General features: G+C 38.4%; 1 protein-coding gene across 3 annotated transcripts in view; it reads left to right on the forward strand.

Moving 5' to 3' along the window:
* Positions 1 to 14,799, forward strand: part of TENM3 (teneurin transmembrane protein 3) — a 793,331-nt gene that overhangs the window by 629,938 nt on the left and 148,594 nt on the right. For all 3 annotated transcript variants that reach the window (XM_049864999.1, XM_049864997.1, XM_049864998.1), the window contains exon 7: positions 14,020 to 14,234. In XM_049864999.1, coding sequence (XP_049720956.1) covers positions 14,020 to 14,234 — 215 coding nt within the window. The remainder of the gene's footprint in view (positions 1 to 14,019; positions 14,235 to 14,799) is intronic.

Raw genomic sequence — 14,799 nt, forward strand, 5'->3', positions numbered from 1 at the left:
CCACTTTCCTGCCTACCTGCACCATGCACTGAACATCACACCCCTGAGCAGCACAGGCACTGCCTACTGGAATCTGCCCAGCACTGATTCCTGGCCTGCCCTGCCAGCCCTAGGATATGCCACAAAAAAAACCCACCCCAACCCCTCCCCTTCAGCTGGACCTGCCCTGCTGCACCATAGCTGAATGACTGCCCCTGCCCATTGGACAAAGAGATGAAAACTATCATGACTACAGATGAGAAAACAACAAAGAACACACAGCCCACCTGCTTAGACATAACCAAATAAAACAAAAAAAGCAGGATGAAATAAATCTACAATCAAGAAATGGAGAAAATAACTACTGAATGTCCTGAAAACAACAGACAATATCAAAACATATTTTAAAAAAAAAGGATAGTTCCAGTAGGCATCCAAAATAAAATGTCAGCTAACTTTCCAATAGAAGAAGAGGCACTAGAACTACCTGACAGGGAATTTAAATCTCTAGTATTCAGAGAAATCCAAGAGTTGAAGCAAAAAGTAGACAAAAATGAGGAAAAAATAGACAAATTCATGGAAAACACAGACGAAAAAATGGAACAATTCAGGAAAGTAATACAGGAACAAAATGCCAAAATAAATTCACAACTAGAAATCATACAAAAACAGTTAGAAATCCAAAAGATAAACAAGATTTCAAAAATGGACAGTGTCACGGAAGGGCTGAGGAGCAGGTTTGAAACAATGGAAAACAGAATCAGCGAAATTGAAGACAAACACTTGGCTACAACTCTGTTTGAGGAAAAAGAACAGAGAAAAATGAAGTAACCCTAAGAATTATGTGGGATACAATCAAAAGCAAAAATTTGTGAGTGATCAGAGTTAAAGAACAGGGAGAAAAAATGGAAAACACAGAGAAGATCATTGAAGAATTGCTGACAGAAAACTTCCCTAATATCATGAATGATGAAAAGCTGACCATCCAAGAAGCTCAGCGAACCCCACGTAGGATAGACCCCAAAAGAAAAACACCAAGGCATATCATAATCACACTCGCTAAAACCAAAGACAAAGAAAAAATCCTGCGAGCAGCTTGAGAAAAACAAAAAGTCATATACAGAGGAGAAACAATAAGACTACGCTCTGGCTATTGAGCAGAAAACATGCAGGCAGGAAGCAAAGGGATGACATATATAAAACCTTGAAAGAAAAAAACTGCCAACCAAGAATAACATACCTGCAAAACTTTCATTCAAATATGATGGTGAAATTAGGACATTTCCAGACAAACAGAAATTAAGGGAATATGTAAGAACCAAGCCTTACTTACAAGAATTATTAAAGGGAGTCCTTCAGTCTGAGAACAAACAGCACCAGACCACAGCCTGAATCTAGGAGTCAGGATTGTACCAGCCAGATACCAACCTAGGAAATGAACTCTCAGGAACCATCCAAAACTAAAACAATTGTAACAGGGAACCAGAGCGGTTAATCTGTAAATGACAGCAACATCACAACAATAAAAGAGGGAATAAACAGTATAGGTATAGAACTTTCTAATGGAGAGGTAGCCAAGGCGATACCAAATAATAATAGACTGGTTCAAACATAGGAAGATAAGGGTAAATTTCAAGGTAACCACAAAGAAAGTTAGCAAACCTACTCATCAAAATAAAGAACAAAAACATAAAAGTCTCAATAAAAACAAAATCTGCAAAAACAAAAGAAATGAAAAAGATATCCACAAACAAAAGGAACTCAGCACAGGACAGTAGGAGGAACAAAGAAAATGTTAGCGCCACAAAAAAAAAGTCTACAAAACGACAGCAATAAACCGATACCTATCAATAATTACGCTGAATGTAAATGGCCTAAATGGACCCATAAAGAGACACAGACTGACAGAATGGATAAAAAAAAAAACAGGATCCACCAATATGCTATCTACAAGAGACACACCTTAGAAACAAAGACATAGATTTATTAAAAATCAAAGGATGGAAACAAATATATATCAAATAACTACCAAAAAAGAGCAGAAGTGGCAATACTAATCTCAGATAAAATAGACTTTAAAACAAAATCCACCATAAAAGACAAAGAAGGGCCCTATATAATGATTTTTAAAGGGATGATCCGTCATGAAGACTTAACCAAAATAAACATCTATGCACCCAATGACAGGGCTCCAAAATACATAAAACATACTCTAACAGAGCTGAAAACAGAAACTGACAGTTCCACAATAATAGCAGGAGATTTCAACACGCCACTCTTAGTAAAGGACAGAACATCTAGAAAGAAATTCAACAGAGATACAGAAGAGCTAAAGAGCACAGTCAGCCAACTTGATCTCCACCGAACAGCTGCAAAGTCCACATTCTTTTCCAATGCACTTGGAGTGTTCTCCAGAATATACCATATCTTAGGCCACAGAGCAACCCTCAACAAAATCCAAAACATTGAGATAATACAAAGTATCTTCTCTGACCACAATGCCATCAAAGTAGAAATTAACAAGAGGAAGAGTAAGGGAAAAAAAAAATCAGTCACGTGGAAACTGACTACCACCCTGCTTAAAAACCACTGGGTAATAGAAAAAATCAAAGATGGAATCAAAAAGTTCCTAGAATCAAATGAGAATGAAAACATATCATACCAAAACCTTTGGGACACAGCAAAGGCACTCCTCAGAGGTCAATTTATAGCACTAGGTGCACACATCAAAAAAGAAGAAAGGGACAAAATCAAATAGAAAGAGAACAGCAAAAGAAGCCCACAGCCACCAGAAGAAAGGAAATAATAAAGATCAGAGCAGAAATAAATGAAATAGAGAATAGAAAAACTATACAAAGGATCAACAAAACCAAAAGTTGGTTCTTTCAAAGAATCAACAAAATCTACAAACCACTGGCCAAATTGACAAAAGAAAAACAGGAGAGAATGCAGATAACCCAAATAAGGAATGAAATGGGGGACGTTACAACAGACCCTACGGAAATAAGGACTGTAACAGAGTATTATGAAAAACTATACTCTGACAAATTTGAAAACCTCGAGGAAATGGACAAATTTCTAGAGACACACTACATACCCAAACTAACACAAAATGACATTGAAAATCTCAACAGACCCATAACAAGAGATTGAAAAGGTAATTTAAAAAAAAAAAAAAAAGCTCCCAATCAAAAAAAAGCCCTGCTCCAGATGGCTTTACTGGAGAATTCTACCAAACAATTAAAGAGCTTACACCAGTACTACTCAAACTATTTCAGAACATAGAAAAGGAAGTGATACTTCTGAATTCATTCTATGAAGCCAGCATAACCCTGATACCAAAGCCAGGCAAAGACACCACAAAAGAAAAAAATTACAGACCAATATCTCTCAGGAATATAGATGTAAAAATTCCCAACAAAATTCTAACCAACAGAATTCAGCATCTTATCAAAAAATAATATACCATGACCAAGTAGGATTCATGCCAGGCATGCAAGGATGGTTCGACACTAGAAAATCAATCAACGTAATCCACCACATAAATAAAAGGATCACATGATCATCTCGGTCAACACAGAAAAGGCATTTGACAAAGTCCAACACCCATTCCTGATAAAAACTCTAAATAAAATAGGTATAGAAGGGAAATTTCTCGACATAATAAAGGGCATCTATGCAAAACAAACAGCCAACATTGTTCTCAATGGAGAAATGCTGAAAACATTCCCTTGAGAACAGGAACAAGACAAGGATGCCCTTTATCATGACTCCTGTTTAACATTGTGTTGGAAGTCTTAGCTAGAGCAATAAGGCGAGAAACAGAAATAAAGCACATCCAAACTGGTAATGAAGAAGTTAAACTGTCCCCATTTGCGGATAATATGATACTAAGATAATCCAAAAGACTCCTCAAGAAAACTACTGGAACTAATAGAAAGATTCAGCAGATTAGCAGGATACAAGATAAACATATAAAAATCAGTTGGATTCCTACACACCAATAAAGAGAAAGAAGAAAAGGAAATTAGGAAAACATTGCCATTTATAATAGCCCCTAAAAAAATAAAATACTTGGGAATAACTCTAACCAGGGATGTAAAAGACCTATACAAAGAAAACTACAAAACACTATTGCAAGAAACCAAAAGAGATCTGCATAAATGGAAAAACATACCATGCTCATGGATAGGTAGACTCAACATTGTGAAAATGACAATTCTACCCAAAACGATTTGCAAATACAATGCAATACCGATCCAAATACCAACATTATTTAAAGAGATGGAAAAACTTATCATTAACCTTATATGGAAAGGGAAGAAGCCCCAGATAAGTAAAGCACTATTGAAGAATAAGAATAAAGTAGGAGAACTCACACTGCCTGACCTCAGAACCTACTAAACAGCTATGGTAGTCAAAACAGCCTCATACTGGTACAGCGACAGATACATTGACCAATGGAACAGAATTGAGAACCCAGATTTAAATCCATCCACCTACGGTCACCTGATCTTCACCAAGGGCCCAAAGTCCATCAAATGGGCAGGCAAAGACACCACAGAAACAGAACCCATACCTCACACCTTATACAAAAACTAACTCAAAATGGACCAAAGCTTTGTGGCCTGCGAAACTAGCTTATAATAAACTCTTAGGAGAATATTACCATATGATCCAGCAATCCCACTTCTAAGAACACATCCTGGAGAAATAAGGGTTGTCACACGAACAGGTATATGTACACCCGTGTATATTGCAGCATTATTCACAATAGCAAAAAGATGGAAACAACCTACATGCCTGTCAGCAGATGAACGGATAAACTGTGGTACATACACACGATGGAGTATTACACAATGATAAAGAACAACAATGAATCTGTGAAGCATCTCATAACATGGTTCACTTATGCTGAGTGAAATAAATCAATCACAAAAGCACAAATATTGTATGAGACCACTACTGTAAAAACTCATGAAAAGGTTTACATACAAAAAGAAACAATATTTGATGTTTATGAGGGAGGGAGGGGAGGGGTGGGGTGGAAAAACTCTTCATAGACAGTAGATAACTGGCGACTTTGGTGAAGGGTAAGACAGTACACAATACTGGGGAAGCCAGCACAACCTGGACAAGGCAAGGCCATGGTAGCTCCATAGACACATCCAGACTCCCTGAGGGACTGAATTGCTGGGCTGAGGGCTGTGGGGACCATGGTCTCAGGGAACATCTACCTTAATTGGCATAATTGGCAGTGTTTATAAAGAAAATGTTCTACATTCTACTTTGGTGAGTAGTGTCTGGAGTCTTAAATGCCTGCGAGAGGCCATCTAGGATACACCACTGGTCTCACCCCTTAGGGAGCAAGGAAGAATGAAAAAAACTAAAGACACAGGGAAAGATTAGTCCAAAGGGCTAATGGACCGCATCTACCATGGCCTCCACGAGACTGAGTCCAGTACAACGAGACAGTGCCTGGCTACCACCACTGACTGCTTTGACAGGAATCACAATAGAGAGTCCCAGACAGAGCTGGAGAAAAATGTAGAACAAAATTCTAATTCGAAAAGAAAGACCAGACTTGCTGTCCTGACAGACTGGAGAAACCCTGAGAGTATGGCCTCCAGACACCCTTTCAGCTCAGTAATAAGGCCACTCCTGAGGTTCACCCTTCAGCGAAAGATTGAACAGGCCCATGGAATATAACAAGATTAAAGGGGCACACCAGCCCTGGGGCAGGGACTGGAAGGTAGGAGGGAACAGGAAAGCCGGTAATAGGGAACTCAGGGTTGAGAAGGGAGAGTGTTGACATGTATGGGGGTTGTTAACCAATGTCATACAACATTGTGTGTACTAACTGTTTGATGTGAAACTAGTTTGTTCTGTAAACCTTCATCTAAAAAAAAAAAAGTTCAATAAAAAAAAAAGGAATAGCAATAGCTTTGTGTACATGGCTTCCTCATATTTTCACACTGTGACAACTGTATTTAAGGCATTAAGGCTGTTGTGCCATAGACTTACTGATGAAAGGAGAATCACAGTAGGTGAAAAGACTGCTGGTGGCTCCCACGCTCAGGCACAACAGGACATGTAGGGAAAAGTCTTCAGGATGGTACCCTATTGTGTGTGAGGCATGGTACATCTCACTCTTGCTGTGAAGGCTTTATTTTAATTGGTTTGATTCCTAACCTACACACTGAGTTTAGAATAACTACAGGCACTCTGTTGCCCTGTCTCTATTTTTTTCCCTCCACTTTTGTTCCTTTCTCTCTTAGTAAAACCTACAGACAACCTTATTGCTTTCTAGGATCATTCCCAAGTTCAGCTCTGGGGGCTTAAAAATGAAGTGATCTCAGGACGGGAGGAGAGAGAGCTCTAGGACTGGGCCTCCTTTTCTTTCTTCTGAAGCCAAAGTTTTCTTGAATTCAAGGCAAGATGAAAGATCTCTGTCCAGGCTTTTTATCTGAAAGAAGTGATGAGCTCCAGGGGAAAAGGTTGTGTAATTATTTACAAGTTTATCAAACTGAGTCAGTGGCTCACCAACTTCCAAGTGTGCTTACAATCAATAAAGAACATTTGAAAATGCTAGCTGGAATGACCACACTTGACTCGGTCAAACTAGAGAAGGACCATGACTTGAAAAGCAACAATGCAGAATTTAAACAGGCGAGGCCCCTTCACAGGAAGACTCTAGTCCCCCTGGCAGTCAAACTGCAGGCTTAAGCAAGAACGCCGCACTAACCTAAGCTGCTGGTTGAGTGGATGTAAACAGATAGAAATACTGATGGCCTTATACCTCTACATCACTGATTATAATGAGAGTTCAGGTCTGCATCTGCCCTTTAGAAGGTACACACTTTAAGATTTTAATTCAAAATAAATTCATTCTAAATAGTGTAATAATTTGAAGCAAATAGAGGTGATAGCCACTTAGAGATGAGAGTCATATTTCGTGGAAAAGCTAGAATATAGAATAGATCAGTGGTCTTCAAACTATTCCATTCTTGTGCCCCCTAAAACAAAATACACATACAATTAAATTCACCTGTCTTTAATTTCCTAAGACCGTAATACTCTTTTTTTTCTTTTTAATATTGTACTTTAGATGAAGGTTTACAGAACAATCTAGCTTCTCATTAAACAGTTAGTACACATATTGTTTTGTGACATTGGTTGCCAACCACACGATGTCAACACTCTCCCCTTTTGGACCTTGGGTTCCCTATTACCAGCTTTCCTGTACCCCCTACCCCTGCCTTCTCGTCCTTACCCTGGGCTGGTGTGCCCCTTTAGCCTCATTTTGTTTTCTGAGCCTGTCTAATCTTTGGCTGAAGGGTGAACCTCAGGAGTAACTTCATTACTGAGCTAAAAGGGTGTCCGGGAGCCATACTCTCATGGTTTTTCCAGTCTCTGTCAGAGCAGCAAGTCTGGGTCTTTTTTTTTTTTCTTTTTTGTGAGTTAGAGTTTTCTACATTTTTCTTCAGCTCCGTCCGGGACCCTCTATTGTGATCCCTGTCAGAGCAGTTGATAGTGGTAGCCAGGCACCATCTAGTTGTGCTGGACTCGGTCTGATGGACGCCATGGACTAATCTTTCCCTTGTGTCTTTGTTTTTCTTCATTCTCCCGTGCTCCAGACAGGGTGAGACCAGTGGAGTACCTTAGGTGGCCACTCACAAGCTATTAAGACCCCAGACGCTACTCACCAAAGTAGAATGTAGAACATTTTCTTTATAAACAGTGTTATGCCAATTGAGCTAGATGTTCCCCAAGTCTATTCCTATTTTATAAATAAGAATACTGAGAATCCTGGCTACATAAAAAGTAGATGGGAATGGAAGGGGTTTTTTTTTTTTTTAGAATGATGCCATTCAATTTTTGAAATCCATGTTGTTCATATGCTAAAAAAGCATTGTACTCTACTATCAGAAAGTTTGGTTAGGGGTCTATGAGCTGTCAGTTACATCACATTTCTCCTTTGGGTTTTATTGAAGGAAAAAAGTTGGCAACTATGAACCTCCAGAAAGATTTGTTACATAGTTCCTAGAATTGTGTTCCTTAGTTTCTGTGACGTGTAGCAAAATACCTCTATTTACCTTTTTTATTCTTTTATTTAGAGGGACTTCGTTTAATCTGGTATACTCAGAGTGGGGTGGAAAATAGGCATATTGTTATTTTAGTTCATTTTTGCTACATAATGTTTTTTTAGATGCTTTCATTATACTTTATACATTAAATATATCTTTTAGCTCATTTAATCTACAGGAAACACTTACTGTATAATTCAACTGGCAGAGCCAGTACTTATTAAAATCAAACTTTCAAAGTCAGACTTATTTTTTCAGTTCAAATAAATTAATATACATTTTGTCACAACCATCTTGGTTCTGCGTTCTTGCTCTAGGTAGGTAGATACAGAGAGAGAAAAATAGATAAGACACAAATGGTTTCCGTGAGTTTGTCAATTGGATTAAATGAGGCATCACCGTCTTTAATATTTCTTATCTTATTGGCACTATCTCTGCAATCCTGAAACTTTCCACAGGTGAAAAGCACTCTTTGACAGTGATTGGGGGTGGGGTGAGGAGCTCATTAAACAAAAATGCTACACCTTCCTCCTGATCTGATTTCGAAACATGCCAACTGTCCTAAATACCCCCATTTCTAAGGCCACACTTTGTCCTTGACCGAAATATGTATAAGGCAGGAAAAGACACTGAAGACTTACTGTGGGCTTAGCATGTCTTGAATAAAAGGAGGTTTCATCAGCAAAACTACTCGAATATTTGCCTTTGTTTGCCACACTGGAAGCTTTATGCTTCAGGACAATGTCTTAGTAAAATTCAGAATGTGTGAGAGGTAAGCTTTTCTGTTGTAAAGAAAGTCTACCTATGGAAATTGAGGTTCTAGAAACTAATTCACTTAACAAGTCTGGCCCTTTCCTCATTGAAAAGTCTTTATGTACCCCAGAGATATGACAGCTCTTCTTCGAAGACCCCTGGACTAGATAACCTCCATGGGCACTTCAACTCAGATTCTATGAGGTCATGATTAGTTAGGCTTTTCCTTTACAAAACCAAAAATACCAATACCAAATCCACTGCCATCGAGTCAATTCCAACTCAGTGACCCTATAAGACAGAGTAGAACTGCCCCGTAGGGTTTCCAAGGAATGGCTGGTGGATTCAAACTGCAGACCTTTTGGTTAGCAGCCAAGTTCTTATTTCCATTACAGGGAAGAGAAAAAAAAACAGTTATCCCAAAAACCTCCTTCAAGCACATCCAATCAATGATGGCTTGTTTTGTTTTACAAATAAAAGCGCCTTCTCTCTGAAAAAGCCACCAGTTAAATTTGGTGTGGGACTAATGGGATAAAGAGATACAGTTATTCGCACCCCAGTGGGTCCACGTATCATTTCAGTAAGAAATATCATAGCCCCTCAAAATCAGTACGTGAAAAAAGAAGAAAAATCAGTATATGGAAGTAGCATCAAAGCAAAATTACCTAGCTATTAAACTACTTTGCACTAGTGAAACTGGAAACCCTAGAAGTCAGAATTTGATCACTATTGCCAAAGCTAATGCTGTTGGGTAAAGATGATGATTTGGAAGAAAATAATAATAAATGCTGAGATTAACATCAGTTTATGCTTACCCGCTCTCAGAGCACAGGCATGCTACCACAGTTTGTGAAAACCATTTATAGCGGCAAGGGAATCAACACCAGAGAGTAGATTAAATTACATAACCCTCACATGGTAACTGTTGAGCCTAATAACAATAAAGTATAATAATAGCCTTATAAATCTATGAAGTTGATGGATGAGTCCAGATATGGACTAGTTCCATCTTTAAATATGTGCGCCAATAGACCTTAGTGGGAAAAATAAATACTGCTCTATTCAGAATTTTAAAACATAATTTCATGTGGGAGTCAACCTAAAGACAAAAACATGTTAGAAATTTATCATAAGTTATAAACAAAGAATACTATGTTATAGTAGCCATGACAGTTTTTGTCTTACTGAAGTTTGTCATTTATTCCTGAGAAAAATAAATAATAGCTTTGTGTCCTAAAATTGTAAGCTAAGTAGATTCTCTCATGGGTTTAGTGAATTAATATATCTGATTTTGTATGAAATAAAAAATTAAAATCTTAGTAATTTAAAATAACAATTTGTTTTAATAACAAGCAAAGATTATAATGATGCTTTTATAAAACACATGGGTTTGTAATTAAATAGACCCTAGATTTGAATGTTGACTCCACCACTCACTTGGGTACATAGTTTACTTCACTGAGGCTTGGTTTTCTCTTAAAATAACATCAACCTCACCTGTATTATTTTGAAGTTTAAACCAGATAATGTAGGTGAAACTGCCTGGTAGATCATAAGTAATCTTTTCTCTTCCGCCTCCTTAATTTCTCAAAAAAAAGTTGTTTGTTGCCATTGAGTCAGCTCTGACTCCTAGCGACCTTGTGTATGACAGAAGTAAAAGTTGCCTGGTCCCACCCCACGGTAAAATCTAACTGATGGCAAATGTTGGTGCCTGTGCAGAACCATCCTAAATGAAAAGTAGAAATTGGTCTCAGATATTTAAAAACGTTCGTGAATAAAGAAAGTGTCTAGTTATGAAGCAAAGTAGTCTCTGTGAAGTAGGATTTTTTTTTTTTTTCCTCTTTTTACTTAACTATATGTTCAAATGGAAACCCTGGTGGCGTAGTGGTTAAGTGCTAAGGCTGCTAACCAAAGGGTCGGCAGTTCAAATCTGCCAGGCGCTCCTTGGAAACCCTATGGGGCAGTTCTACTTTGCCCTATAGGGTCACCATGAGTCGGAATCACCTTGATGGCAGTGGGTTTTGAATAAGTTCTAATTTTTGTAAAATGAGCATGTATTAGTATGTAAAACAAATATTTAAAATTTCTATGAATGATGCAAGTTTAGAATCTGAGTTGATACATGAAAATATTACAATGATTAATACAATTTGAAATTTTATTTCCAAGAACCTTTTATAAGGAACCCTGGTGGCTCAATGGTTACGTGCTTGGCTGCTGACCAAAAGGTCAGCAGTTAGAATCTACCAGCCGCTCTGGAAGAAAAGACCTGGCGATCTGTTTCATAAGGATTTCAGCCTAGGAAACCCTATGGGGCAGTTCTCTCTGTCTTATAGAATCGCTTTGAGTTGGAATCTGTTCGACAGCACACAACAACAGAACCTTTTATACCTTTTATATTGCTAAATTGATTCAAGAAGAATAGAGCTGATAGCTGAAAGGTTGCTAACTGCCATGGTTAAGTGAGATTGTAAATAATATCTGTTTATTAAGCACCCTGTGCAGGCCCCTCCTGCCTTGTACCCGGGTTATTGCAGCTCTGTCCTCGCTCGTCTCTCTGCTTCCAGGCTTCTGCCACTACTGCGCTTTAATGGTCTTAAACAATGGTTTCGTTTCACCTTTCGCCTGCTCAGAACCTTTCATGGGTCTCCATTTAGCTGTAGCTGTACTTTGCAACTGAGGTGCATGTATCAGTGGGGTGCAGTAGTCAGCTGGAGAGCAACTCTGACGTTTACTAGTAACCTCTCTCCTTTAAACCCCACGTCTGTCTCTAAGTGTGAGTTTGTTGTGAATTGCTCTACCTGATATACACTGGGTATCTGCCATGTCCATCGGTGATCTCAGTAATAATATTCCTTGGAAACCCTGGTGGCATAATGGTTAAGTGCTACGTCTTATAACCAAAGGGTCAGCAGTTCAAATCTGCCAGGCACTCGTTGGAAATTCTGTGAGGCAGTTCTACTCTGTCCTATAGGGTCGCTGTGAGCCACAATCGACTCGACGGCAAGGGTTTTTTTTAGTAATGTTCCTTAGTAATCTTGAATTCCATTTCTCCTCATTGCCACCCTCCCGCCCCCACCATCCCCACACACGCCCACATAACTCAGCAACAAGTGCCTTTGCACCATTTAAATATAATTTCCCTACTATAAATCTATTTTAAGTATCTGTTTTTAAAACACGCCATAAATTATATACATAGCAACAAAATGCTAGTTAATATATACATCTTCAGGACAAAAAAGGTGGAATAATGTTCTTTGATAGTGTGAAAATGTAAAAAATCACTAACGTGAAGTATAAATAGATTAAAGACCACATTCTTTAACCTGGCATTCAAGGCCCCCCACAAGCTGATGACGTTTTGCCTTTCCAGCCTTATCTCCTGTACTCCCATGACAAACCACCCGATGTCTTCCATTCGTTCAGGGCCTATGGACGGCCAGGTACAGCAGGAAGCCCTGTGTATATAATACCTCATGTAATCCCTGTAACAGTCCTGTGATGGCAGTGCTACCGTCTCCATTTTACAGATGAGGTATAGTGTTTTCCTCAAGGTCACACAGCTAGTCAGTGACACACCTAGGTTTGTCTGACTCTAAAGCCAGTTTTCTTAACTTATTTTCCAGCCAGATGGATTTCTTTGTTCACCATCACCCTAACTCATGTTCACTTCCATTGCTGTATGTTTGATAATGCTGTTTACTCTCCCCACTGAGAAACGTACCCTGTTATCCTACCGTCCTTCAAAAGTTAGCCAAGAACTTAATTCTGTGAAATCTTTCAACCTCCAGCCTACAGCAATAGTCTTTCTCTGATCCTTAATCATATATTGCTTTCAGGTTATCACTTAATTGGTCAGTTTGTAGGTGTCTCTCCAACCAGATAATTAACTCCTTGATGACAGAAGCCATGGAACCCAGAGTACATAATCACTAAGAGTCCATTTCTTGGTTTGCATTTTCTCTGATGACCCACGATGTTATGTCCCTAGTAAGTACTCAATAGAAATGAATTCAATGTTAAATTATTAAGTGTTTGCATATAGACAACTCTCTCCTCTGTCATTAAGGTAAGATAGCTGACAGCTTTCTGGTTTGAAATTTACTATATTAAGTCTGCTAAAACTTGAGTTAACAACTTCTTTGGAGGCTAATGTTAAACTTTTGGAATTTGACAAACTTGGCAGCAAGTCAGCTTTGTTGTTACTTTAAAAGAGTTGGATTGATAGAGGATAATTTGCCTAGCTTCATTCCGTCTCTCATAGACCTTTTCTACATAAGAGACAATGTGGTTTTATTTCCCTTTAAGCAAATTGTAAAACCTCTTCTAGCACTCAAAGTAACTGAGAAAGAAAGAATCTTGGAAATGAAGAAAGAAGGAGAATGCCATACTGAGAAGAGGAAGCGTAGATCTTCTCTAGAACTAGGCTGTGCAGAAAGACAGGAGATAGCCTCTAAGAGGCGGCAGAGACTGAAGGAACGGGGGTGTTTGTTCCACCAGCTGAAGGTCATTGCGAGGTGTAGCACAAGCATGCTCACTATGTCTGAAAGCTGGTTTGAGAAGAGGACTAAAAGAAAGAGGAAAAACTGCAGCGGCCTATGTCAGAAACTTTGTTTATAAGAAGTTACGTTTACAGACCTCCTTCCCTTCTCCTCACCAGGCTCCCACTACCCTTCTTTACCTCCCTTCCAACACTGGATTTTTCATTCCTTCAAACATAGTTTAGGAAGAACTACATGAATCATTGATTGGTTAGGTTGTTGTTTGCTTAAGGATTGGTACGGAAATCTGCATAATCCGTTCTGCCGTAATTGACACCTCGCAGTGTTGTGGTATGGTTAGAATGACTGACTATGTCTCAAGAAGTAACAAGACTTATAATTTGTAAGATAATGATGTTTCCAGTGATCCAGACTGTGTGTGTGAAAACAGCTTCAGTTGCAGGCATACCTTGGGAGAAGTCAAAGGATTTTGACTTAAATATCTTAAAGAATGTGCTAAATCTGAATTTGTAAAACAACGGTATCTTACAAAAGAAAAAAAAAACCTTTTAAGGTGAAAATTATGAGAGCATTTCATTTATCAGAAGAAAATGGAATATTCTATTTAGTGAAAAGAAACAGGTTTCTTTTGCCTGTTTCGTTGCTGTTGTTGTTGTTTAACTTTTTCAATTCTTCTGTGAATCTTTTATATTCAGGAAAATTAAGTGGATTTACACAAGAAAACAACACCATAGATTCTGGAGAACTTGATATTGGCCGAAGAGCGATTCAAGAGGTTCCCCCTGGGATCTTCTGGAGATCACAGCTCTTTATTGATCAGCCACAGTTTCTTAAATTCAATATCTCTCTTCAGAAGGATGCATTGATTGGAGTGTACGGCCGAAAAGGCTTACCACCTTCCCATACTCAGGTAAGAGCAGGTTTGGTTGCCAACAAAATGAAAACTGCTAGTTTGCATTTTTTCGGTTATTCTGTTTCTTACGTTCAGCTGTTTAACTGTTTGACCACTTTTGTATTGATCCTTTACAGTGCAGAGAATTTTGGATGTAGGTTGTACTTATTTTGAGGTTTTTGAATCAGTAGTGGGAAGAGCTGCATTTTCTTCCTGACTCGCCTTGATCTTTATTGATCGATTAAAATGTACTAAAACTTGTGAGTAACTTAATGAATATTGAGCCTTATCTGAACACCTAGTAAAACAGAATGGATTCACCAAGTGTTTTACAAAGATGCTGTGGTAATTTCAGATATTTTCCCTTTCACATCATTAATGCATCACATAGACATCTCTTTCTTTTGAAAATGTATTTACCAATTCTAGCTACTATTCATTATCTAAAAATGATGAGAACTGAGGTAAAGAGGCAGAAGAGCTCCATGAACAGCCAACTGTGAGCACATTAGTGTGGCAGTCAAAACAATTCAAACATCTTTATATCAGAGATTCCAAGATCTATAATTTTTGAGAGAAACTA

This window comes from Elephas maximus, chromosome 21 (genome assembly GCF_024166365.1).
Source record: "Elephas maximus indicus isolate mEleMax1 chromosome 21, mEleMax1 primary haplotype, whole genome shotgun sequence".
NCBI lineage: Eukaryota > Metazoa > Chordata > Mammalia > Proboscidea > Elephantidae > Elephas > Elephas maximus.